The 24913-nt window shown below is 35.5% G+C and overlaps 1 protein-coding gene across 1 annotated transcript in view; it reads right to left on the minus strand.

Annotated features, from left to right (window-relative positions):
• DOK6 (docking protein 6) overlaps positions 1-24913 on the minus strand; it is a 246126-nt gene that overhangs the window by 143628 nt on the left and 77585 nt on the right. The window contains exon 2 of the mRNA XM_061995510.1: positions 6567-6674. Coding sequence (XP_061851494.1) covers positions 6567-6674 — 108 coding nt within the window. The remainder of the gene's footprint in view (positions 1-6566; positions 6675-24913) is intronic.

Raw genomic sequence — 24913 nt, forward strand, 5'->3', positions numbered from 1 at the left:
CACTGGGCATCTGCTGGACCCTCTCTAGGTTTTTTTTGTATCTCTCTTGAATAGAGGTCATGAAGCCTCCATAACTGAAGTTATTAAAAACCTAACAGGTCATGGCCATGAACAACATGGTGTGACTGATGATGCTTTGAGCAGGAGATTGAATAAGACGAACTCCAAAGGTTCCATTCATCCTGAATCATTCTATGGGTCAATGACATTTCGGAAGTTTTACATTAAAAAACATTTTTTTTTCTCCCCTCCTGTTTAAATGTTCCTTCCCCACCCAATAATATTTTTTACAATAAAAAGTTAGTCTTCCAGATCATTTTAACACAATATAACAGGAATGTAGGCTCCTTATTTCAACAGTTGATTATTAAGAGTGTCACTTGTCCTGCAAAACTGTGCACACACCCACTATGAATTTACTGTAATCATTGTACATGAGTTTTCATTTAAGAACAACCACTAACAGGTCTAGAAATTGCTTTGTGTTACCAGTAGAGACTAGGAGATTATCTTTATTTTTCCCACCGTTTATTCCCTTCTTGATACCACTGATGCCACTTCTGAGGAATTCTAAGCCACCCACTGACATCACATCTTTACCCTGTGAATTGATAGTCATAACTAATACTCTGCCTTCTGGGTTTACAAGGATGAGTAGAGTCCTAGACAGGAAGAGATTCACATGGTCACACAAGCATTTTAAGTCTTTGTTTGTAGGAGCTCCAAGTCCTGTCAGCATGCTTGGCTTGTAAAATTCCTCACTATACTGTTAAGGAAAGAAGATGCTATTTATTGCCTTAATACAATCATTGTTGAAAGAGATTTTGTTTTATTAGTTTGCATGCTGCGCTTTGATGTGCTCAGACTCTACTTTTATTACCAGCACAGCTACAATTATTCCTATAATTTGCTTTTTGGTGCACAGAATGCTTGCTTTGAACAATTATGTTGTTCAGATATTTCTATATTTTGAGAGGGATCTGATAATTACTGCAAATCTTGCTGCTTGGTGTACAGAATTAAGTAATTTTACTAAGAGTTATTCATTTAAACAGGGTTCATTTTAATCTCATCAGTCAAGTAACAGCAGCCCATGAAAGCAGTGTTCTTTGTAACCTTTCCATACTAACCACACGATTTTGCTAGAAGACAGCATATTACTAAAAAGTTCTGTAAACAGATATATGAAGAGAATTAAAAGATAAAATGTGGAAAAATAAGGATATAATTTTCAGGAAAATTTAGTTATCTCTGCTTTGGAGGATTCAAGGGAAATAAAGGTGTGAAAGCCACATAAAGAACTTTTGTGCACCTCTTTCAACATTAAATAGCAAAGACAGAAAAAACTGAAACAATTAAATTCTTCATTCTTTGCAGACAAAAATTTGAGAAATATTACTCAGAATTAACATAGTCATGCATGCTCACAGACACTCACTGGGCTCCCGGGAAAACACTACATTGAGTTTGCTGTTTTGCAATTTTCTGATTTTTTTCTGGGGAACAGAATATGACCACATATTCAAAAAGAAAGGGAGAAGACAGAAAAGACATAATGGTTTAAATTCTAGATTGTTCTCAATGTAAAAATCCAATATCTGTGAATGTAACCAGATCTTCATCAGATATTAATATTTAGCTTTTTTTAAAAAAAATACAAATTTTTGAGTTAATTTAACTAGATAATAAAATAAAGACTTTCAGAGGAAATTTAGATCAACTAACAAACAGTGGAAGAAGAATGGTCAATCAAGCAAAACTAGGCAAGTTTGAATTTGAGATTTTGAAAACCAGAAATCAGAAATATTATACTAAAACCATTAAAAAGTAAGGAAAATTCAAATTGTCAATTTTTTATGCAAATCAAATGGGATATCTTGAGATAAGTTTATCCAACTTCCCCCTGAGAATACCTTTGCATCTGAGAAGTAATGTGATATCATGAGTAATAATAGTAGCACCCAGATCAGACAGGTCCATAAGGAGACTTACATAACTTCTGATTTGTAGTGAACATGAGCAACACAAGATGCTGAAGCACTCTACAATAAAGAAGGATTCTTGGACTGAACTAGTAGGCTAGCTCAAATTTCCTTCGTATTTAGGGGAGATTTGGATTAGATGTAAGGAAGTTCTGAGCTGGGTGAGCAGGTAGTGAGGTGAATTGTTAACTAGTTGAAGGGAAGAAACCAGAAAGTTGTGATCAATAGGGTAGGATCTAGTTGGAAGCCTGTGTCTAGTAGAGTCCCTCAGGGGTCTGTGCTGGGACCAGTACTTTCAATCTATTCATTAATGACCTTGATGAGGGAACAGAGGGCACTGTCAGCAAGTTTGCTGATGATGCTAAACTGGGGGGCGTGGCTGACACATCAGAAGGCTGTGCTGCCATTCAATGAGACCTGAAGGGACAAGTTGGAGGGTTGGGCGGGGAGAAATCTAATGAAATTCGAAAAGGGCAAGTGTAGAGTCTTACATCTGCGAAAAACTAACCCCATATACCAGTACAGGCTGAGGCATGAACACAGTATAAAAATAGTATAAGGGAAAGAGACCTGGGGGTCTTGGTAGACAGCAGGATGAGCATGAGCCAGCAATGTGTCCTTGTGGCCAAGAAGGCCAATGGCATCTTAGAAGGGCTGTGGTGAGTAGGTCGAAAGAGGTTCTCCTCCCTCTCTACTCTGCCCTCATGAGACCACATCTGGAATATTGTATTCAGTTCTGGGCCCCTCAGTTCGAGAAGTACAGGGAGCTGCTGGAGAGAGTTCAGCACAGGGTCACCAAGATGATGAAGGGAGTGGAGCATCTCCCTTATGATGAAAGGCTGAGAGAGCTGGGGCTCTTTAGCTTGGAGAAGAAGAGACTGAGGGGTGATCTCATTAATGTTTACAAATATGCAAAGGGCAGGTGTCAGGAGGATGGAGCCAGGCTCTTCTCAATGACATCCAATAATAGGACAAGGGGCAATGGGTATAAACTGGAATGTAAGAGGTTCCAAAGAAATACAAGGAAGAATTTTTTCGCTGTGAGAGTGATGGGGCATTGGAACAGGCTGACCAGATGGGTTTTTGAGTCTCCTCTGGAAATATTAAAAAAATATCTAGACAGGTTCCTGTGTGACCTACTCTAGGTGGTCCTGCCCTGGCAGGGAGGTTGGACCAGATCATATTCCAAGGTCCCTTCCAGCCCTTGAGATTCTATGATTCTATGAGGTAAGGCGCTGGAAGAGTTTGTCCAGAGAAGCTGAGGCTGCCCATCCCTGGAAGTGTTCAAGACCGAGATAGATGGGGCTTTAAGCAACCTGGCCTAATGGAACGTGTCTCTGCATACGGTAGGGGAGTTGGAAGTAGATGATCTTTAAAGCCTCTTCCAACCCAAACCATTCTATGATTTTATGATTTAATGATTTGCATGCACAGGGTCTTTGGCGAGCATTTTGCTCCTGATCAATCAGAATCTGTATTTTTGTATTTCTATTTTTATGAGAATTTTAAATTTCATATCAGAAATTGAATGAACAGATGAGGTCCTGTTTTCACTAATGAATGTTACTTTCAGGTGGCACCTGTCTATAAGGACTAATGTCATTACTGTTACTTACAATAAACAAGTTACTAAGAAAAAAGCCCAAAACAGTGTACAATGGCATTAGAGAATTTACAGAATAACAAATAAATCCACATATTATATGGATACTGGGGAGGAAAGAGTTCATTTTCTAAACAGCCTAGACTATTTATTTACTAAAAAATATTTATTTAGGATATGTAAACTAGAAAATCTCTATTGTTGATTGTCTAAGTTTTGTGCTACCAGTCCTGTGTTTTTCGGGTTTTTTTTTTTAGCTTTTTATATAATTCACATTGCCCAGTGCCTGGGTTTATTACATATGTGTAGGAGATATATAGTCATCTAAGCAAAGTGCTTTAAATAGGAATTTGATCCGAACTACATTTCAAGCTCAAACACAAAAAATGAGGATCTTGATGATTTACTTACAGTGGGGTACTTTTGTGATCCTAGATATTGATTCGAATTAAAATAAACCAAAATTATTAATTTTTCTGATGTTTTCAGTGGAGAGGTACAATTTTCTCCTGTAACTCTGGCAAAAGAAAGATACAAAGTCTGCACAGTAAAACCTAGTAAGACTATGTGCTACTTTTAGACCTCCTCCCAAGGCAACCTAGACTGATCTGAATATCTGAAGGACACGAGTTCCTAGAGAAACCCCGTATTTTCTGAGACCCCTTTGTACCACCTCATTTTCTCCATTAGTTATAAAGAGACCAAGCAGGAATAAGGATCTCAGGGTTGATGTACATATTCTCATATGAATGTTAGTATGTGATCAGAGTTTTTCACCTTTTCAAACATGTTGTCCTGTCATAGGAAGTCAGGCTTGCAACTTCCATTTTTTTCTTCCTTAAAAAACCCTAAGTGTCATGTCTTTGGTACAACTTTTTCCATTGATTCTTAGAATTCAGAGTTATCCTTCAACTTTGCACACCACATGCCCTCTTGTATTTTGTGAGTGAATATGGGAAAGGAAAATTTTGAAACAGGGCTATTAGTTTGTTTAGGATAACAATAAGCATGCATTATAAACTACTTCAAAGCATAAAAAAGCAATAAGCGGTTCTGCACTGTTCCATCAATAGTCATGCTTGATGACTATACATAACTCATGCACACCTGCTTCACCACTATTTCATTTATGAGTATGAAGGCAATTGAGGAGAATAATCATTATGAAATAATAAAATATCCTTGAGAAAAAAATCACAACTGGGAGTCAGATTCAGAGTTTCTATTTTTGATGACATAACTTTAAAAATTACTTAATGACTGTATCTGAAAAATTGGTATAATGCAAGTGAATGGATATAATTCTTTTTTCCTGTACAGCCAGAAACCCAGTATCCTTTTAAACAGGAAAAAGTATACGTTTCTTTCTCTTTCCCCTCTCTGCCTCCAAGGAGTGGAATAAGAGGGAAAAAAGGGAAAATAAAAGGAAAAAAAAAGGGCAGGGGACACAAAATGTAACAAAAGGCTCATTGGTTGGGATAATAACAGAGAGATCACTCATCAATTACCATCATGGGCAAAACAGACTCAAGGAAATTAATTTATTGTCAGTCAAATCAGGTTAGGATCATGAGAAATATAACCAAATGTTAAAAACACCTTGCCGCTACCGCTCCCTTCTTCCCAGGCTTAACTTCACTTCCAATTGTCTACTTCCACCTCCCCAGCAGCCCAAGGAGAAGGGGAATGTGGGTTGTGGACAGTTTGTCACACATCTCTGCTGCTTCTTCATCATACTGTTCCCCTATTCCAGCATGGGGTCCCTCCCATGGGAGACAGTCCTCCATGAGGACTGGGGAGTGATAGAATGGCTTCATAGAGACCTGATATCCAGTCAGTATCAATCCACCACAGCAATCAGCCCAAACCATCCAATTAATATTTTTAAAGACCCGTCATTAAATTACATTTTGAAAGTAAACAGGTTTTGAAATTTGTGTTGAAGAATCACTTTTGCTCAAAGTGGACCTCCTACACATGAGAGCAAACATTGTCATTGGTGTAACATCAGTGAAAGTGCTCGTAGAACAGTATACTTAGTCCTAAACCTGGATATTAATATAAGATCAGAAGTTGGATTTTTGGCGATACGAAATTACAGTGTCTCTTTTTCTTAGAAAATATTCACAGGATAATGGCTTGCTATTTATTATATAGACATTTTTAATTTAAACATAATGATATGTTACTGGAATGTAAAGGTTAATTTGTAGTTTTATGATAAAAAGCATTAGACTTGCCTTTGAGGGTCTAGACTTACATCCACACTGTTTTACCTGCGTGTCCTGTGACCTTGGTTATGTTGTTTTTGTGTTTCAACCCACCAGTTTTAACGTAATATCTACAGTTGACATGACATAAAGCTAAAGGTGACTGGATAGAAGACAACAGTACAAGCACAGAGATTAGCTAATTTCAAGTCTAGTGACTGACTAGGGGAGGTGATAACAGTAATTTACAAGTCAAAAAGAAAAATAGCGCTCGAATATCTTGTTTTTGATCACAGAAGTGATAGCAATGGAGGGACCAGGGATAAATTAATTCAGTGAGTACTGAATTTTTACTCTTAAAAATCCTTGCTGTTGACAGAGCTTGTAAATCTTCAAGCTCTGGAAAAATAGTCAATCAGTGTTGCCATTACAATCAGGGTATTTAGCATTTTCCAAATTTGTTCAATACTTGGTCAAAAACTAATGGTTAAAGGTTTGCTTAAGCAGCCAATTTTACACATTTTCGAGATATCAATATTTAAAGAAAAAAAAAAAACCTGTTACTTCACACAGATTGGGTGGGGGGGGGTCTTCACTTGGAAAAAACAGTGTGATGTCACCTCCTTTACCCAAATGTATAGAGGTTTTACTGTGCTTTCAACCCTGTTTTCATTGTCTTGGTTGCAAACTAACACTCTCTCATCAATGAGGAACACACTCTCATCAATGAAAAGCGGTAAACATTCAGTTCACGAGAAAAGCATTACTTACCTTGTGAAAGTTCCTGAAATATGCTGCCTTCTCATCTGGAAATTTTTCCAACCTCCTGGGTCCTTTACTTGAAGCCTTCTTGAAAACCAACCAACAACGTCTGAAAATCTGCAGACAAAACCAATGGATTATATTAGTTTTTCTTTAAAGGTGGGCGGTATCACAAATATATTCAGTTACATAATTGACTTGGGAAGAAATTTTAAAACAGATATTTTGTTTAAAAAATCTAGAAAATACTGAGAACATCAATTATTTCTATACAAGTAATCCAAGTCTGTCAATTTATATGTATTGTCAGTCCTTTGGAGACTTTTTTGCTTTAGCTTCTTTCATGCACGCCAAATTTGACAGTTCCTGAGATGCAAGTAAATCCATGAACTTTGAATATGAAAAGAATTACAAGGCTGTCATTAGACAAAGTTCTTTCAGAAATCACTCTATGCATTTCTAGCTTTCACATTTGTATTGTTTCTGTAAGAGCATCCATACCACTGAGAAACACCCATTGCAGCTTTTAACACAATACAGTAATCAACAGTCAATATAAGCTTGTATGCCCAGAAAACACTACGCTGAAAGAAGCATCAATGTGGCCATTACTGGAAAACATCTAGTTTCTGCACTTACTTCAATGACAAACTAAAGAAAACCTATGCAGACTATTAAGTTTGGAAACATGTAGGAAAAAAAATCCTCCAGAAAGCACAAATCAAAACAATATTATGCTCTCATTTTAATGAGAAACACCCTACATTTTGTTTAAAATCCATTTTTAAGCAATGAGGATTTTTTTTTTTTTTTTACTATTTACCAAGTATTCTGATATTACTGCCATAAATATAAGTTTAAAATCAGGATTGAATTACCAAATAAGAATATATTTGCAGTTCAAAGAGAAACTGATTAAGGATAATCCTCTAGACTCCATTATGCAAGAAACGGATTAGATGTTAATCAAGTTGTACAATCTATGGCAATAGTTTACTTATTTTTTCCTCTTCACTATTTGCACAGCTCTATAATCAATATAATATGGAATTTTTCCATTATTATTTCAAGGATACATTGAAAAACAGAACAACCCACCAATAACAGTTAATGGTTCCACTAGCTGTATGCGGAGAACAGCCTTAGTTTTTTAGAATTTCTGCAAAATTTAATGACACAAGCACAGTACCATTTCATTTGGATCAATTACATCTCCCAGTAATAAAGAAAAGTAAAAAATTAAAAATAAATCAAGAAACTATTATCAGGGAGAGCTAAAATGAAGTTTTATTAACTCCTGACAACATTATGGTGTGAAAGTTACAGACATAGACAGAGGATACTCATGATGTTTTTACCTTAATAAAAACAACAGCATCAACTGTCCAAAAGGGATATATGTATTCATTTAGTAAAAGTGTCAATTGTTCTTCTGGGATCTGGGTTTCTTTTTAGTCCATGTGTACTTTCCGTTTATCTCTCTTCCTCTGAGGAAAGTCTTTTCCTAAGAAGTTTGTTATGAAAGTAAAAACTATTGCCTTAATTTAAAATATTTTATTGATCTCCTTATTTTCAGGTTTACAGTCCTCAAAGTCTTCTATTTAGAAAAGTAAGTCGAGCAATAGCAACAGGATCCATCCTAGTGGCAGTAGGTTTTAAGGATAGCCAGAGATTCCACATTTTATAGATGACTTGAATTTTGGACAGTGGTGAGAAGGTAACAGAAGTTTTATGTTAATTGACTGAGAAGTTTTTTTTAAAGTTGTTTTTACTGATCTTTTTTTCTTTTTTTTTTTTTTTAACGTGTGACTTTGGTTTGGGTCTTTTTTAAAAAATATATATGGCACTGTCATATTTCATTATAATGCAAAGTATCAGTTAGATCCAATACATGAAAAGTAGCTCTAATAAATGGAAAATTAGACATGCAAAGTTAAGGAGTCAGATTTCTTTCTGCAAGGATGAGGACATTTTCTAGACAACAGGTCATCTAATGTGTACTCCAAAACGATTCTTTTAGTGACAAATGAGCAGGGTCTCCTGAATGGCAATTTTAGTCTTTTTTCACTGGTTATCAACCTGAGACTGTGTGTAAGTGAGCTTGAAGGTTTTCAGCTAAACAATTGACAAAATTCAAAATTCAAAATTTGATTCCCTTATTAGGGAGTGTTTCAAAGTATCCATTGAAGAGGGCTAAATGCTAGTTATCATTAAGTATTCTTCTTATCAGGTCTTTTGCCAAATTTCAGCATTGAGTTAAATTCAAAGGCTTCAGCAGACAGATTGTAGGAATAAACAGCCTTTGCTTTTGAAGGACAACACTGAACAGCAAGAGGAGAGAACAGTAAGTTCTGCCTTTAGACTGATACTGCCTCAATTTATTGAAATCTGGTTTTTCCAGATCTCTAGGGAGAGGAGAGATGTGAAGAATAGAATGTCTCAAAGAGTCCTCCTGATATGGTACGTATACCAAGGTATATATACCAAGATACATCCTTGCATTTGGATTTTTTTTTAAACCTACTCTTAAAGCTGATAGAAACATAAACGGTTCCACTGCATTTCAGCAGCATTTCACCTTATTACACCAAAACATAGTTTGTATGTCAGTGTTTGAAAAAGCATTAGCATATGAATTTACCTATAAATCTGAATAAATAAGTGCAGATGTGAGTGCACAGCAGACAAACATTTGCCTTTCATAAGACACCTCATTGTTATGCAGAGCCTACTAAATTATTCAGGACTCCTGAGATACTCTTTTATCCCTGCCCTACTTCAGGATGCCATTAGCTGTAATCAAAACTTCTGAAATACTTCTAAAGTCCTCAGATAATTGGGGTAGTCATTAGAAAACAAATACGCATCAGTCATTTAATAACAGATTGAGAACCAGTTACAGTGGTAATAATATTTTGTATTTCCTGTGAAATTTAAGTGCCTGTTTTTTACACATGCACAGTTGAAGAAATGCCAAATATTCAATCATTTAATCAGTTTTACAGCATTCTTGGATGAGTACTCAATGTTTAGCGAATATGACTTAAAAACTTTGTATTGAGGGCAACACAAAGTCTCACCCTATGCTATTTTTTGAGAAATTCAGAAAGATGGTATTAAGTACATGCTAAGGATAAGTTTCTTTTCATTAAAATATCAATTAGAAAGACGAAAAATTGTTCAGCACAAACCTGAGAAGGATTCTGTGGAAATTATCTGCTGAGTCCATGGCATAGCAGAACCTCTTTAAAAAACACCCTTACTATCTCAGTTCTACAAGATGGGCAAAGCAGAAAAAATATCTTTCTTTAGATCCCACTACTTGTACAACTATGTATCAGTACGCACTGACAGTAGCTCAGCACACTTATGGTCTGTTGAGAACCTGTTTATCTTTCCTGTTCAATTATCATATGGGAGTGACTTTGATTACAGTGTACAAGCTTGCAGGGGAGAACAGTCTCTGTTAACAAGCCTCTTAGAAGCCTCATCTTGTTAGCAAAATAAGAGGATTCCAGACGTGGAACAATATAACCTTATTGCCCAAAATAATTTTGAAATTTTTCCACTCAGAAATTTGACTTCCAGTGTTGCTCCATTTCTGTTAATCTTTACAGATACTGTAAAAAATATTTTTTCTTGAAACAGTGCAATAGATTAATTCATTATGAAAACCTCTGCCTAATATTTTCATTGCTTTTCCTTCTCTTTAATTCACCTCTCAGCTCATCTTTCCAGCATGTTTATATTTTTAATATTCTTGATTATATTCTTGATTATACTGCAAAAGGTTGGCCTCTGAACAGATCATTATTATTCATGCTCATATCATACACTTCTGGTTTTTGTTTGCCATGGTTGTTCACAACAAATCCATTAAAAGACATATTACAAGAAAATCATTGGCTAAATTAGTTCTTCAGACAGAAGAAAAACTTTTTCCCTTTCCTCAAATAATTTCAAATGATTAGTGTACAGTGCGCACCTTACATTAGATTTTCTAATTTCCACAGATTTCTAAAGCATTCTCCTAGTCCTGTACAATAGATGCTTTAGAGATTAACATTCTTTAATGTTAATTAAAGAATTCATTCATTCATTCACAGCTGTACCTAGGGAAGCTTTGCTAGTCATCACTAATATTTAGAGAAGGGATTTTTATTGACAAGTCTCTACACATTAATCCAGATACTCCACCTCACACTCAGAAAACTCTCAGAAACAAAAAAATCTCATCCATCTTTTTTTTTTTTTATGTCAAAAAAGAAAGTTACAACAGTCTCAGTTTGCTGTTTTGTTTTGTCTTGTTTTCCCCAAACCACTTAACACATTCTGAAATCTCCCTACCCCTATCCAAAAGATAATACAAATGACAATCACCTTCTTGAGTCTACTGGAAAACCATCTAATTGTCTGCCACTAGTTGTACAAACATTTGTCTCTAGAGAAGCAGCAGAATTAGCTCCTAGTTACTAACAGAAACCACCGTTGACCAAAGCATCGTCCATGAGTCTTACAGCTAGCATAAAGCATCAAATGGTTCTCCCAGGAAGACAGCTACCACATCATATCCAGTCCTGCACTTACACCACATTATCTGCAGGAAAGGCTAGTTGATTTGTCCTTCCTGACTTTTCATGTTGTCTCTCCTTTTAGACAAGATATCTCCAGTGTATGCAGCAAAAATACTAAAACATGAATATGTCCAAATTTACTTCACTAGTTATCCCCATCACAAATGGGTATCGGTTTTTGTGGGGTGTATGAGAGAAATGCACTAAGTTGTGAGCTAATAAAAATCTTGACTAACAAATTAAAAAATGCTGCATTCATAGTAAGACAAACAAAAACAGTTGTCACAGTCAAGTCACATTTAACCATTGCTTTGACACCCACAGCTTTTTTATTTTTCTGTGCATATTTTGGCAAAGGGAGAAGAGATGAGGGGTGACACTTCAGTGGAACTACAGTCATCACGTATTCAAGTAAAATTTAAGAGACACTGAAAAGTAGTTATTATCTGTAAAACAGCACAAGATGAAAATGAGAGGACAACAATCATTCATGCATCAGCTAAAGAGTAAGCTACAGGATATAAGCTACTACTGAGTAAAGTGAATAGAAAACAAAACAAAACACCTCATCATTGCAATCCAAATATTCATGTTACCAACAAGTGCGTTTAAAAAGCAAAAGCAACTACTATTGTAATATGGCATCCTAGCCCTTCCATACTTAAGTTTCTGGGAATCTTTGAAATTAAGGTGCCCTAGAAACAGTGTTTTCCCTGTCTTGAACAGCACTATTTTTACCATCTACTTCTTTGAAACACAGTTACCGTTGCACTAAGTGGGTGCATTCTCAGTGGTAAATTTGGATTGGTATGAAGAAGCAAGAGCAGCGGGATATTATGGCACAACACTGAGCTCCTGCAATTAGTGCAGAGGGTGCAGAGTTGCAGGGAATCAAGGCCAGCTCCTGCTCCTTTACTACACCACTGGGAAGTCATACATCTTCCAGCAGCAGAGCAGAGATCCTCCAACAACTGTCCCCTAAACAGAAGGACAGGCAAAAATAACCCATAGCTGTGCTCAGAAGCATGAGATTACTAGCTGTTTTCAGAAGCTCTGGGATGAGGGGCCAAGATTTTACTGCAAGATACAATAAACCTTGGAAAGTTTTCTTTTCTTTTGTCTTTTTTTTCTGTTGATTCTAACTTTCCACTAGCTCTTGCCTACTTCAACATATTCTCTTCAGACATTATCAAATATCTTCTACAAAGCAATTGCAATAAACCCAAAGCTGTTTAAACTGTAATGCTAGGTTTAAAAGCCCAAAAATATAACCCAAATAGATCATTAATAAAAAATGCTGTCTGAAGGTATTTTACAAAGGCTATCCAGCAGGGAAATGTTCTTCATATATGATAACTTTGCACATACCTTTGAGCTTCATTTTGTCATGGTAATTAGGAAGCAATTTTAAACCTCTAATTTATAAACCCTGTACTATGACCTTCTGCAATATTACAGAAGACAATTGGGCCTTAGATCACTTCAGTGTCACAGTTCAAATCCTAAAATTTCCCATAGCATTTACTATTTTTACTATTATTATTATCATCATTATTACTATTACTATTATTATTTTCCACATTGCATATCTAATAGCATTTAAAGTCAGGAATAGAAGAAATACAGAAACATCTGCTACAAACTCTTTCCTCTCAGATTAGATCAATCCATGTGGGCTTGATTGCAGTCACTGAGAATTAGGATGGTTAGAGAGATATGATTAGGGACAATTCACCCAGTTACAGTATACATACGTCATCATTCTGCTACCATAACATACTATTATAGATTCCTATAGATGTTTATAATATACTATAATTTATGGTGTTTTAGTTGCAGGCTACATATGTAATCCATAAAAAGTTTTATTTTATTATTAGAGAGTTCTGTGAAATCAATGCACACCATAGTAATTTTCCAACTATTCCTATACTAACTATAAAATACCATGTGTATAAATGCTTTAGCTGTGGAAATTGAAGTCTTTTTTTTTCCAATATTTAAAAAAGAGCAAGGGATACATATCTGAACATTGTATTCCTCTGAAAACTGTTATAGAATTTTATCACTCCTTAAGTACCCACAGCTTAAAAATTCAACACCATTACTTTGCTTTGAACTGTCAGCAGGGCAATTCAAGGACACGCCAGTTTAGAAAAATAATGCACTCAGTCTTCACAGCAGTTTGCAGATCAGCAGAACTTATCACTTATATCTGAATTGATCTTACAGTTATTTTTAAAAAGTTATTTCCAGTAGCCATTTTCTGGCTTTCTGAATTTCTGACTCTGTTAGCAAGACTAACTTCAGTGATTCTTTTGGAAGAAAGCTGATACTGCTTGCTTCATGTCTGATCTCACAATAAATTACAAAAAAGAATCATCAAAATAAAACAAAAAATAGTTTACAAAAATTTTAGCAGACATCCATTGGGAAAATTCTAGAACTTGAAGTATTTTTAAAGAAATTATTATGTTTAAGAAATCTCAAGCAATTCACTGTACTTAAGTTGAATGTGTAGCAGCTATTATGAAAAATCATGTAGCCAGAATTTGTACCCAAATTTGTATCCTCTCCCACAGTTACTTTTCCAAATGTAATCAGAAAAAAATATCAACAGAGAAAGTTATGGTTATATTTAATATTAAATGTGACTTCAATATTCAGTGTGACTAACTTCTCAGACTGAAATGGAATAACTAGCTTACTTAACTCATCTGATGTATTTTTGGTGGAAACATCAATTTGGAAACACCAATTTCCTCTGTTCCACCACCTTTTTAAAATTTTAACCTTTTTCGGTTACAAATAAGCATAGTCCACTTGAATATGACAAACCACAAATAATGGTTTGATATTCTGCAATGGAAAGCAATATTTACAGAAGAAAAGTTATAAACCCTCCCACTTGTTTTTAATCATTTAGCTATATATTAAAATAATGGAGATACCATGGCAGTAAAGCTTCCTAATTTTGATTCTTCCCTAGGTGATCTTATTAAGCTGAAATGCAGTATCTTTCATGCATCTTAGTACACAGTCATCACTTTGTTCTTGAAAAAGTTAAAAGGCATTTAGTGTACCTGCAAGGGAACGTAATGCTGAGAAGCAGACAAGTTCTTGAGATGGATTTCTTATTTATGTCTTTATAAAACAAAATTCAGACCTTTACACACAATCTGAAATAAAACACTTGCAATGAAAGATGGTATTTATCTGCTCAGATTCTTAATATTTTACATTAGGAAGGTGGAGATTTGTGAAAATAAGTGTTACAAAACCAAAATCATGTAACAGAATAACTCAAAATGAAGCAGAGCTTCTGAACAGAACAGTAATTGCAAACATCTGTTCTAGACTACTGAGAGACAAAAATTCAAATCATTTTTACAGTTCAAATTTAGAAGGTTACAAACTCAAATTCAGCTTCAGAATCCAAAATTATTCATTATGTTTACACCAGCTAGTATTTTACCACATCTATCCTTACTCTTTCCTACATTATCACACCAAAGTATGTCTTAGCAAAGGTATCACAGTCCTCAAAAATTATAAAATAAGTCAAAATAGTGTGCTTTAGAGAGGATTTAACATAGCTGAGCACAGTAACAATTTCAAAGAACTTTCAACACAGAATAAAAATGTGCTACTGTACATTTACGTAGGTGCGTAATTTCTAACAGCAACTGATCCTCAAAGTAGAATAAGAATCATAGAATCATAGAATGGTCAGGGTTGGATGGTATCTAAAGATTGTAAAGTTATAGGCTTTTTCTCATGAGCATCTTTTGTCATTTTCCCATAAATCCAGAAAATCTTCATACCAGCCATACTAATACATATGGGTGAAAGCTAACTATAATCTGCAAGTGCCGCTATTAAATGTCAGGTTACAGTCCCAGGAACACATACATACAGGAAATGTATGCAACAAGTTTAAATACAGTGAGACTACATAACATATAGGTGCCAATACAGAAGAAAAGCCCTTCAAACATAATCCTATACACTGTACTACAGAACAGGGTACAGATTCTAAGAGTAACATCCATGACACATAATTCAATAGAACTCTGAAGCACCAAGTTGTATGAATTAAACGTTAGCTTCCCATAAATCAAATGTATCCTTTTTTACTGTCCCAATATCAGCTAGGACAGAGACAGTTTCCTTCTTAGTAGCTGCCATAGTGTATTTCTGAAGTTATATATTCTGCTTTGGAAGTGTTATGATGTGTCTGCTTGATTTTTTGTAAAAAAAAAATCATCTTATATAGGAAAAAATGTGTTCTGCAAAATGAAGCCTTCAGTAGGATTCAAGTAGGACCCTACAAATAGTAATGATCAAGAGGATGTCTAATATTAGTGTTGTTTTTTTGACATTTGATCACCTGAATTACTGTAAGCTATAGGTTAAATCTTCTCCTGGCAAATAATCGTGGTTTTAACAGATACTAGTGTGCCCCCAAAGACCTCCACATGTCTTACTTTCAACCTAACTGAAGACGAGGAAGATGAATTAATAGCTCATGGTAAGTGGAAACACTTAAAAGATCAGAGTTAGCAAGAATCTTCTGCAGCAGGAAAAAAAGGGATACTAAAATTGAGTACTGCAGTGATTTCTTTTTCTGCAATATTCATACATAGAAATATCAGAAAATTTTAAAGAACCACAGCAAAAATCAAACCAAACACTGAAAAAAAATTATCATTTGCTCTGAGATACATATTTCAAATACTTCATTTCTTTGTATTACTGATTTGCTTTCTGCCACTGTTTTGATACTTATTTCACAGAATCTCTGCTTTAAGATGTTACCAGTCTGCTAATACAATGCATCAGTACTGCACTGAATAAATACGTAATCCAAAGCAAGGAAAAGATGAAAACCCAAACATTTTTACACACAGCTAAGCAAATTTGGAACAAAAGGCTGTAGCTCTTAGCTCTAGTAACTAACAACATCAATTCTATTCAGCTTTTGTTTCAACAGTAAATTTTCAACAGCTAGAGAAAGTTTTTACCCAAAGAAAAACTAGCATAAAAAGGCTTCTTGAAGAATTTAAATAAAGTTGGTGAGTTACATTCCCAGACAAGATATTCTATGGGGAAATGTTCCTACAGAGCATTAGAAATCATGTTGTTACAGGAAATAATGCAATGGAAAAGCAGATGGTTTTCAAATCACTTCATAAGTCCAAAACTTCTAAATCCAAAAGACTGCTTGAAACTCTCCACTCTGTATCTGTGATAGGTCTCAAAAAAGTCTGCCCTGGAAGTGTTTTAGCCATTCACCCAAACTTTATTCCAGTAAATCCGAAGAAACCACACCAGTGCTTTAGTATGCTTTGGCTCTGACTCAAATCGGCAATACTCAAGACATCATATATCAAACACAAATTTCTTTTTTAATGGAAGGATGATCATCTCATCAAGTTAATAATATTATCTCAGAGGGGAAAAAAACCCCAAAATAAACTCAACTCCTTCTCCATCACTTGTATTGATTACCACTAGCTTTCCAGAAATAAAACTGTCCTTTCACAAGCATTTCCCACAGGCAGAAAAAAATTATTAATCTGTCCAAGTAATGCTATTTATTTTAATATTCTTATCAGCTGTATGTAAATAGAAAACGTCATGATTTTCTATGTTATGGGGACCACATGAGGGCAGAAATGAGTAGAAGAAAAGAAAAAAACCCTGTAGCATTTCTGGACAAATCAAACAGACAATTTGTGATACCTCATACACAGTGCAAACATCTAGCATATTGGTTCAATATTAGGTAACACAAGCCCCTTTTCTCACAGTATTAAAAGTGTAGACAAGTCAACAGCAGAAAATAGTGCTGCTCACTTCCCGTGACTGCTGAAGTGGTCTCAGCTACAAGATCTGAAGTTGTAATACGTAGTATAACATAAAGAGGAGGTAGCAGGGGATATTGTGTGAAGTAAGTAAAGTACTATAACCAGTTCCTAGCTTCTTCAAGGTAACAATCTAGATATACAGTGCCATTTTACTGGCTCACCACAGGTACTGTCTTACACATCAATAATCTACAGAAAGTGTGTCTTCTTCATCTATTTGGTTTCTAATGAAGCCATGTGGAAAATTCTCAAAATATTTTCAATACTCTAGAATTAAACTTTCTGATTAGGGAGTGGGAAGAAAAGATAAGGAAGGAAATCTTCTCAGTGTAGAATTTTATTACATAGACTCTTGTAATCCCAGGCATCTGCACTGAATGATTCAGAATCTGAGAGGTGTTTTTTATCATCTCGCTCTCTCTCTCTCTCTCTCTCTCTATATATATATATATATCAGACAACAGATACTGACAACTGTAGGCAAAATTTAGTCTCTGTATGTTAAACAATATATTACCTAGTCATTTGCCAGTACATGTACTGATGTATATATATAGTATATATAGTAGATATAGCATATATAGTAGTATTTATAATCTATATATAATCTATATAAAGTAGTATCTATAATTACTATCTACTAATAAATAGTATTCTAAATTCACAGCAACATTTCCAGTATCTCAGAAACTAACCCAAGCAATTCCTTATGTGGCCATTAAACTCCTGTCCATATACAGACAGCTCTGAGTCCAGCACTGCACAGCAGCAATTGCTACATTTATTTTTAAAGCCTGCACTAAAAATGACCCAGCTTGCATATCAACCCAAACAGAGTCAGGTAAGAGATGGGTATAGATGAATGAAAGGAAATGTGCAAGTTACTAAGCCCTACCTCCTTCAGTTGCAGAAAGTCATGCAATAGGTGTCCGCTACTTTTTGATCTCTTTTTCTATTTGTCATGTTATTTATATCCAAGTTGATATTTGAAATCTAACGGGGATTTTTTTGTTGTCCTCATGGTACTGCCTCACTAGGACAGAAATTATTTACTTCCCAAGGAGTAACAGGGAGAAAAAAATACTGAACATTTCATATTTGTAATTCTTTTTTCATAGGTGCTCAATGGCTAATACACAACCCTCATGCTTTGGAGAGATAGTTTATACTGTGATTTAATTTATGAGTCTTGTCCCTGTAGAAATTTTAATTCTTGCAGCTAACATCTGTACAAATGGATTTTTCCCTTTGACTCTATAGCACCTGTTTTAGTAAAATTCCCTAGTGGCTTTTGTATTTTTAACATCTACTATAATGAATCTATCAGCAGGATGAGACATTTAAGCTTAAACATGGTAGTTCATTGCAGCATTCATCAGTGAACTCACAGCATCAACTCACACCAACACAGCCACTATGACATTCAGCAGTTGAGGGTGCTGTACCATCCAACCTGGTGATGGCAGAACCTTTTGTTCAGTTTCTCTTTAGAACGGTTCAACTCTGTTATTTTCAGACAGCACACAGTGAGTAATTTCTCCTTCAGTTCCTCTAATTTGCAAATTAACATGTCCCTGCTTCCTATTGCTGTCCCTCACACCATTTTAAGTCTGTTCTGCTGAACTTTAAATATCTTTCAATAATCACCTTCATGTCCAGTTTCAGTTCAAGCTCTAAGATTTTACAAATTAATAAAAATGTTACATAAATTAAGCCAACTCATAATGGAGCATCAGCCACATTTACAATGATTTTTTTTTTACTTCTTTACAGAATTCTACATTTTTCTACTGTTACTTCTGTTGCTGCTGCTATTTGTTGCATATGACAGCAATTCCTTTCTACTATGAACAGTACTAATCTTTTCTAGATAGCAGCACAGCAATTGAAGAATATTATAAGCATTAGTAATGGTCCCACAGTATATGCTCCAGGAGATACATTATACAATGTCATAGAGAAGTCTGTTTATTTCCATACTACATACATAGCTGAAGTCTCCTTTTCTTAAACATCAGTAAATGTCATTCTACAACTCGATGTGCTTTAGTGTGAAGTGTTTTAAAATATTTCACATATCCTTTTGAAGCTCCTAGCCCCGTTCCTGAGGTCTATAGAAACATCATTAAAATGGCATTCTAAATGGTCCAGGCATTGAAGACAGGAGGTTTATGGTGGGTTTAATTTTTTCTAAACTTGGTCTGAATAGATAGTATGGTTGTTCACTACATAACTTCCATGTCTTATTTATATTGACGTTTTCCACTCATCTTTTGCAGATGAAGGGGTTACAACTTAGTGATTTGCACCTTCAAAGGGAGTGACAGCAGTATCCCACTGACCACAAGCAGAATGAAGAAGAGAGCATTCTTCATCTGTTTCACAAAACTGAGACAAGTTTGGCTTCAATATACCGCTATTAAGAGGGGTGGTCAAAATTACTCTGAGCAGGTCTATGTGACTATTTTGTCAGTTTCTTTTTAGAATTTGTTTTCTTGCACATTGATAACAAAGCTATATCCATGCAGATCAATATTAGAGCTGATCTTTTGGATAAATTCCTTCTAGAAGCACTACAGCATTAATCTTTTTTTTTTCTCCTATATCTTCCTTGTGAGAATTATTAAATGTCCCTGACAGAATTTACACAGTCTATATATACACAGCTTGTCTTTCTGTGTTCTTCAGCATCCAGACATTGTGAGAAGGCCACAATTGTTTTATCTTCTTTAGTTCTGTAATTCTTCAAACAACCTTCAACTAAAATTGAAGCAATATAAAACCTTTGCACTCAAAGAATTTTGCCTTAGACTAAGTAAAACATTTTTCAGTTCCTTTCGATAATCATTGTTTTTTGTTCTGGAACAAAATTTGGATTGGACCATGTTTTGGCTTGGTCTTAAGAGTGCCCTGGGTTTGGTTGGGATGGGGTTAATTTTCCACAGAGGCCAAGGGGCCATGGCCAGGCTATTCCATACCCTACTGCTGGGGTGCAGCTGAGCGCAGGAACTGTTGGGACTGAGTGTCAGGCTGAGAACTGGGTGCCAGACACCACTCGCTCTGTGTGTTCCTTTGCTGTTGTTATGGCTGTTTGTTCTCCCCTTATGCTGTTCCATTCAAATGTCTTTATCTCAATCCACAAAACTGTACCTTTTCCTCCTGATTCTCCTCCCCAACCTGTTGATGTCGGGAGGATTGAGCAAACAGCCGTGTGGTCCAGTTGCTGTCAGCTGGGCATAAACCATGACACAGGGTCCTAGTGCTTATTTAAAATGTGATTTTAGAAGTTAAAAGTTCTATTCCCTTCCCCCATGTCCATAAATAGAAAAGAAAAAGTAAAATAATAAGCCTTTTATGGTTTTTCAGGCAAAGGAAGGCAAACAGTAAACAAAAAAAAAAAAAAAGAAAAGAAAAAAAAAAACAGAAAAAAAATCCCTCCGTGACCATAAGCTAATTCAGTAACAGAACACAACACATACTTAATTACTTTGAGGTCGTGCATGGTATGTCATTCTACTTGTCATTGTTCCTTTTAACAACACTACACCAGTTGTCCACGGATGCAAGTCACGGATGTAGGTGAGCATTTGTTCTAAAAATACACCCACAATTCTATGTCTGTATGTATATCTTTACTCAGAAGCTTTACTAAGGGGAATGAAGGCACAGATGTCAAAATTTAACAAATTTACAGGCACCTGAAGTACAATAGACATTAGTACATACTATTAAAAATATAAGCAATTGCATGCTTTGCCAACTGAAGTTCTTCATTTTTAGGGCATCACTCTTCCAATGTTGCCACTGATGATTAAAATATCTTGGAACTGTCATAGTGATGGTGTGCATCTTATAAGAGAGTGCTTACATTAAGAAATCTATTTTAGTATGCCTCTAATTACTGGTGCAGAAGATTCCTGCATCCTGTGAAGAGCACAAGCTTGATATAATGTCTGAGATTATTTTAAAATCACATACTAGTAGTTCACAGTCCCACTCAGGATTAGCTGCCCTCCGTGATCCTATGCATACGTGAATCAATGACTAAATGTAACCATAAACGTTTACACTTTCTCTTAGAGCCATGTTTAGTTGTATTTTTCTCTGCAAAGAATTTCTGAGGAAGAAATATCTGGAGAGTTCTTTCTCTAAGGATATAACCTTTTAATTCTTCTCAGTTTTGCTCTTTATTCTGTTTAAAACTGAACTTCAGTGAGGAGAAGTAAAATTGGTCCAAAGAACCCACAAGAGGCTTTGCCACTTGTAGACCCTAGAAGCAGGCCTCTCAAGCAAAAGTAAATGGTTGAAAGGTATCAAAGCAGCCTTTTATCAAGGTTTACTTCTGAAACTGTAGAAAACACTAATATAGTGCACTTTTCCCAAGCCAGTCTTACTTTTCTCTTTCCATTTCCCGTCTTCCCTTCTTTTATTGCTACAGAAAAAAAAAAACCTTTCATCACTTTTTGGGAGAAGTAACTTAGGAGTAACTTAGCTCTTTCCCCTCTTAAGATTGCAAAAAGAACTGAAAATCAATTTCTTCCTTCCCAATAAAGGGCTTTCCAAAAATCTTAGGTGTTACTGACTTTAGTGAAAACAAAAAGAAGTCAATGAAATAAAGTAAGGGTCTTCAACAACAGTTGTGGCTCACTATATAGCTGTAAAATATGACTACAGCTGTGGATTAAAGTTTAGCAATTTCTAAAGAAAAGTTTAGTATTTCTTTGTCTAAAGTAAGGATATGTAATTCCTGGTTTTAATCCATTATGCTTTATGCCTCCAAGTTGTGTAATTCTCTAATTTCATCTCTTCAGTCTAAACATAGCACAGTTCAAAACACGCATGCAGATGTCAGGCTCTGAATAAAAAATAGATTTAAAGTACTGGAATGGTAGTTTCCATTCATCTGAAAGCATGAAGGGAAACAATTCTGTATCTGGGATTATAGTTTTATCCACTATTAAAAAAAAAGGTGTCCTTTATTTTCTATGATACAATGTACCCCTTCTTCACAAGCTTTCGAAGTTTTGGTCACATCACCAAGATACTTAGTTCAAGATATCTCTGTGAAAGTTCAAAACTTGTATCTTGTACTCTTAGTCTGGGATAATCTGTATGCTGCACACGTGAAATATAATTATTAAGTTACATTTTAGAGAAGAAATAGTAGATGGTCAACATATGGTGGTTTACACTAGATTTTTTTTTCCCTGTAATGACACTTTTCTCCCCTTTTCTATGTCAAATTTTAAGAGGACCACTGAACAAATCACAGAGTGTGTATAGATCTGCCGCTACTGTAGCAGTGGTTTTGATGACAACATCCATACTGAAGCTTACACAACAACCTAGGCTACAGAGGCCGCAGGCTCAAATCACAGAATCACAGAATCATAGAATGGTAGGGTTTGAAGGGGCCTTTAGAGATCATCTAGTCCAATCCACCTGCTAAAGCAGGTTCACCTAGATCAGGTCGCATAGGAACATGTCCAGGCGAGTCTTGAAGACCTCCAAGGAAGGAGACTCCACAGTCCCTCTCGATTTCAGAAAGGTACTTAACATCTTGCAAAAAAAAGTTTACACTTCCTTGATCTTAAAACATTCCTTCATTGTATTTCTAACATTTTCATTACCAGCAATCCTAAGTGTCTGAGACTGGTGTGACTCCACAGACGTGAATTATTGCTTGAATAGAAAAGAATTTGCTTCCAAGCATTCCAGAAAACTAATCTTCTGCATGTCACCTGCAGTTAATGGTAGCTGAATAAATAAGGAAAAAACTTTTGTGTGGAGACATCAAGGATGAATAACTAGATTTTCATTCTTTCATTTTTCGTGTAAACAAGTAAAAGTACTGCTGAAGGCAAGCACAGCAAGTTGCTTCAGGCTATTGGCAGGTTGTCAGATACACCAGAAGTGATAAAAAAGTTTAGAAAACATTTCCCATTTTCAATGCCCGATGGTAGAGTACTTTCAGAAAATATGACAGTGGTAAATATATGAATCAAAAGCAACTGGCTCTCCTTTTCATGTTACCTTACTTCTTTTTTCTTGTTTACATGTAAGTATTCCCCACATCCCAGTGAAGTAACTTTTCACAAATAAATAAAAACTGGACAAACTAATTTGATTTCTGAGAATCTGAAGGAAACAAGAACTACATTTTTATCATTTCTCACTGAAGAATAATTTTTAAGACAAAATGAAATAGTTTACGTTAACTCTACAGAGAATACTCTCAGATGGCCTGAGTGTTAAGAACAGGGGAATTTTGCCAGTTGAAACGGCAGCTTGTATGTCAGTAATTTGAAAGCTGGCACTTCAGTCATCTTGTTTATGACCAAGAAATTCACCTTCTGACCTGGAATTTTACATGTACTCAAGCAGCAATAACTGAAATATGGAAAAAAACGTCCAAGGAAGCACACTTGTGACCTTGTGAAATGGTCAGCTACCCACTCTACTTTGGAGGCAGTTGCATCCAGCCTCATGGCTGAAGGCCAAGACGGTTGTCCACAAAAAAACAAGCTACCCCAGGAATAATCAATAAATTATCACTAAAATTTAGGAAAATTCAGAGGAGAGTTAAGACTCAGACACACATTTTGCATTAGAAATAGCTCTTGTGGCTACAGTGACTAACCCCTGAAAATCATTCATCTCCTATATGAATGACCCTGTTCAGGCCCACAGGACAGACATTCCCTGCATTGGAGCAAAACAAGCAGAGGGCAACAGTCTCAGAAATTACAATTTCTCTTCCCTCCTCTGCCCTCAACAATTTATTTACTTAATCATTCCAAACCAAGCAAAACAAATGTCTGACAGAACCCCTTCCCCTGAATGCACACACATAGACACCCAACCAGATACTTCGAAGTATATAACTGATGGTAGCTCCTTCCTCCATGACTTTGCTAATCTCTTCTTAGTGAGGAGAATTTACACTTACAGTTTACTGAACAACAATCATCCTGTTTCATGGGAACTGAAAAGGTAAGACAACAGGGTAGTCATAGAAGTTCTGCTGTAATTTGACATCCTTGTTGAGTGCCCTAATTCCTGTGTTAAAATAGTACTATCTCAAATCACTTTGAACCTCTCAAAACTCAGAAAAGTTAAAATATTAACTGATCAGCTACAGAAAAAAAATCTGAATGTCCTGAGGCGATACAACATCTCAATGAATTTATCATTAGTATCAAGATTTGACATATTTTTATTTTTTCCTTGTATAAATAGTCTTGAGATTTCTTCTTCATATATGTCTTTGCATTGGACCTGGCAATGAAGCATAAATGCCAAACTGGTGGCATTATAGCCATTTCCATAGTGACACAGCAACTTCCCAAGCTTCGCCGTGGTTCTCCTGTCACTGAAAGCTGAAGGAAAAGCAAGGCTGAAAGAATGTTTGTTAATTATTCAAACATAGTGCCAGTTTCAAGTATCCTCTTAAAGTAGATCAAAATACATTTTCAGCTAGAATATTGGTATAAAAACTTTTAACAAACAAATAAATGTTTGGGAATGGTCTTAGTTCGGATGTCTTTTATTTTTACATCAATCAACATAGAAGTTCTTCAGTTAGTTCCTGTAAACCTCAAACAGCGAATGGATCACTCCTTTAAAACAGACACTTGATTTTATTGTTCATTCTCATTCCTTGTATAATTTTTATGGATTATTTAAAAACATTACTAAAATAAGATAGATAAATAAGAAATATATTTAAATAACATAGATTATTTAAATAAGGGGTGACCTGTCCACATGCTTTACTGTAGCAGCACTCAATGTAGCCCTCAGAGGATACTAGAATCCAATGTATACTGTATTTGAAATGTGAAGTTGATTTCAAGTTGATAATTGCTTTACCTATTCTTTACATTCATTATTTACTAAACAACACTAATAA

The sequence above is a fragment of the Colius striatus genome, chromosome 4 (assembly GCF_028858725.1).
Source record: "Colius striatus isolate bColStr4 chromosome 4, bColStr4.1.hap1, whole genome shotgun sequence".
NCBI lineage: Eukaryota > Metazoa > Chordata > Aves > Coliiformes > Coliidae > Colius > Colius striatus.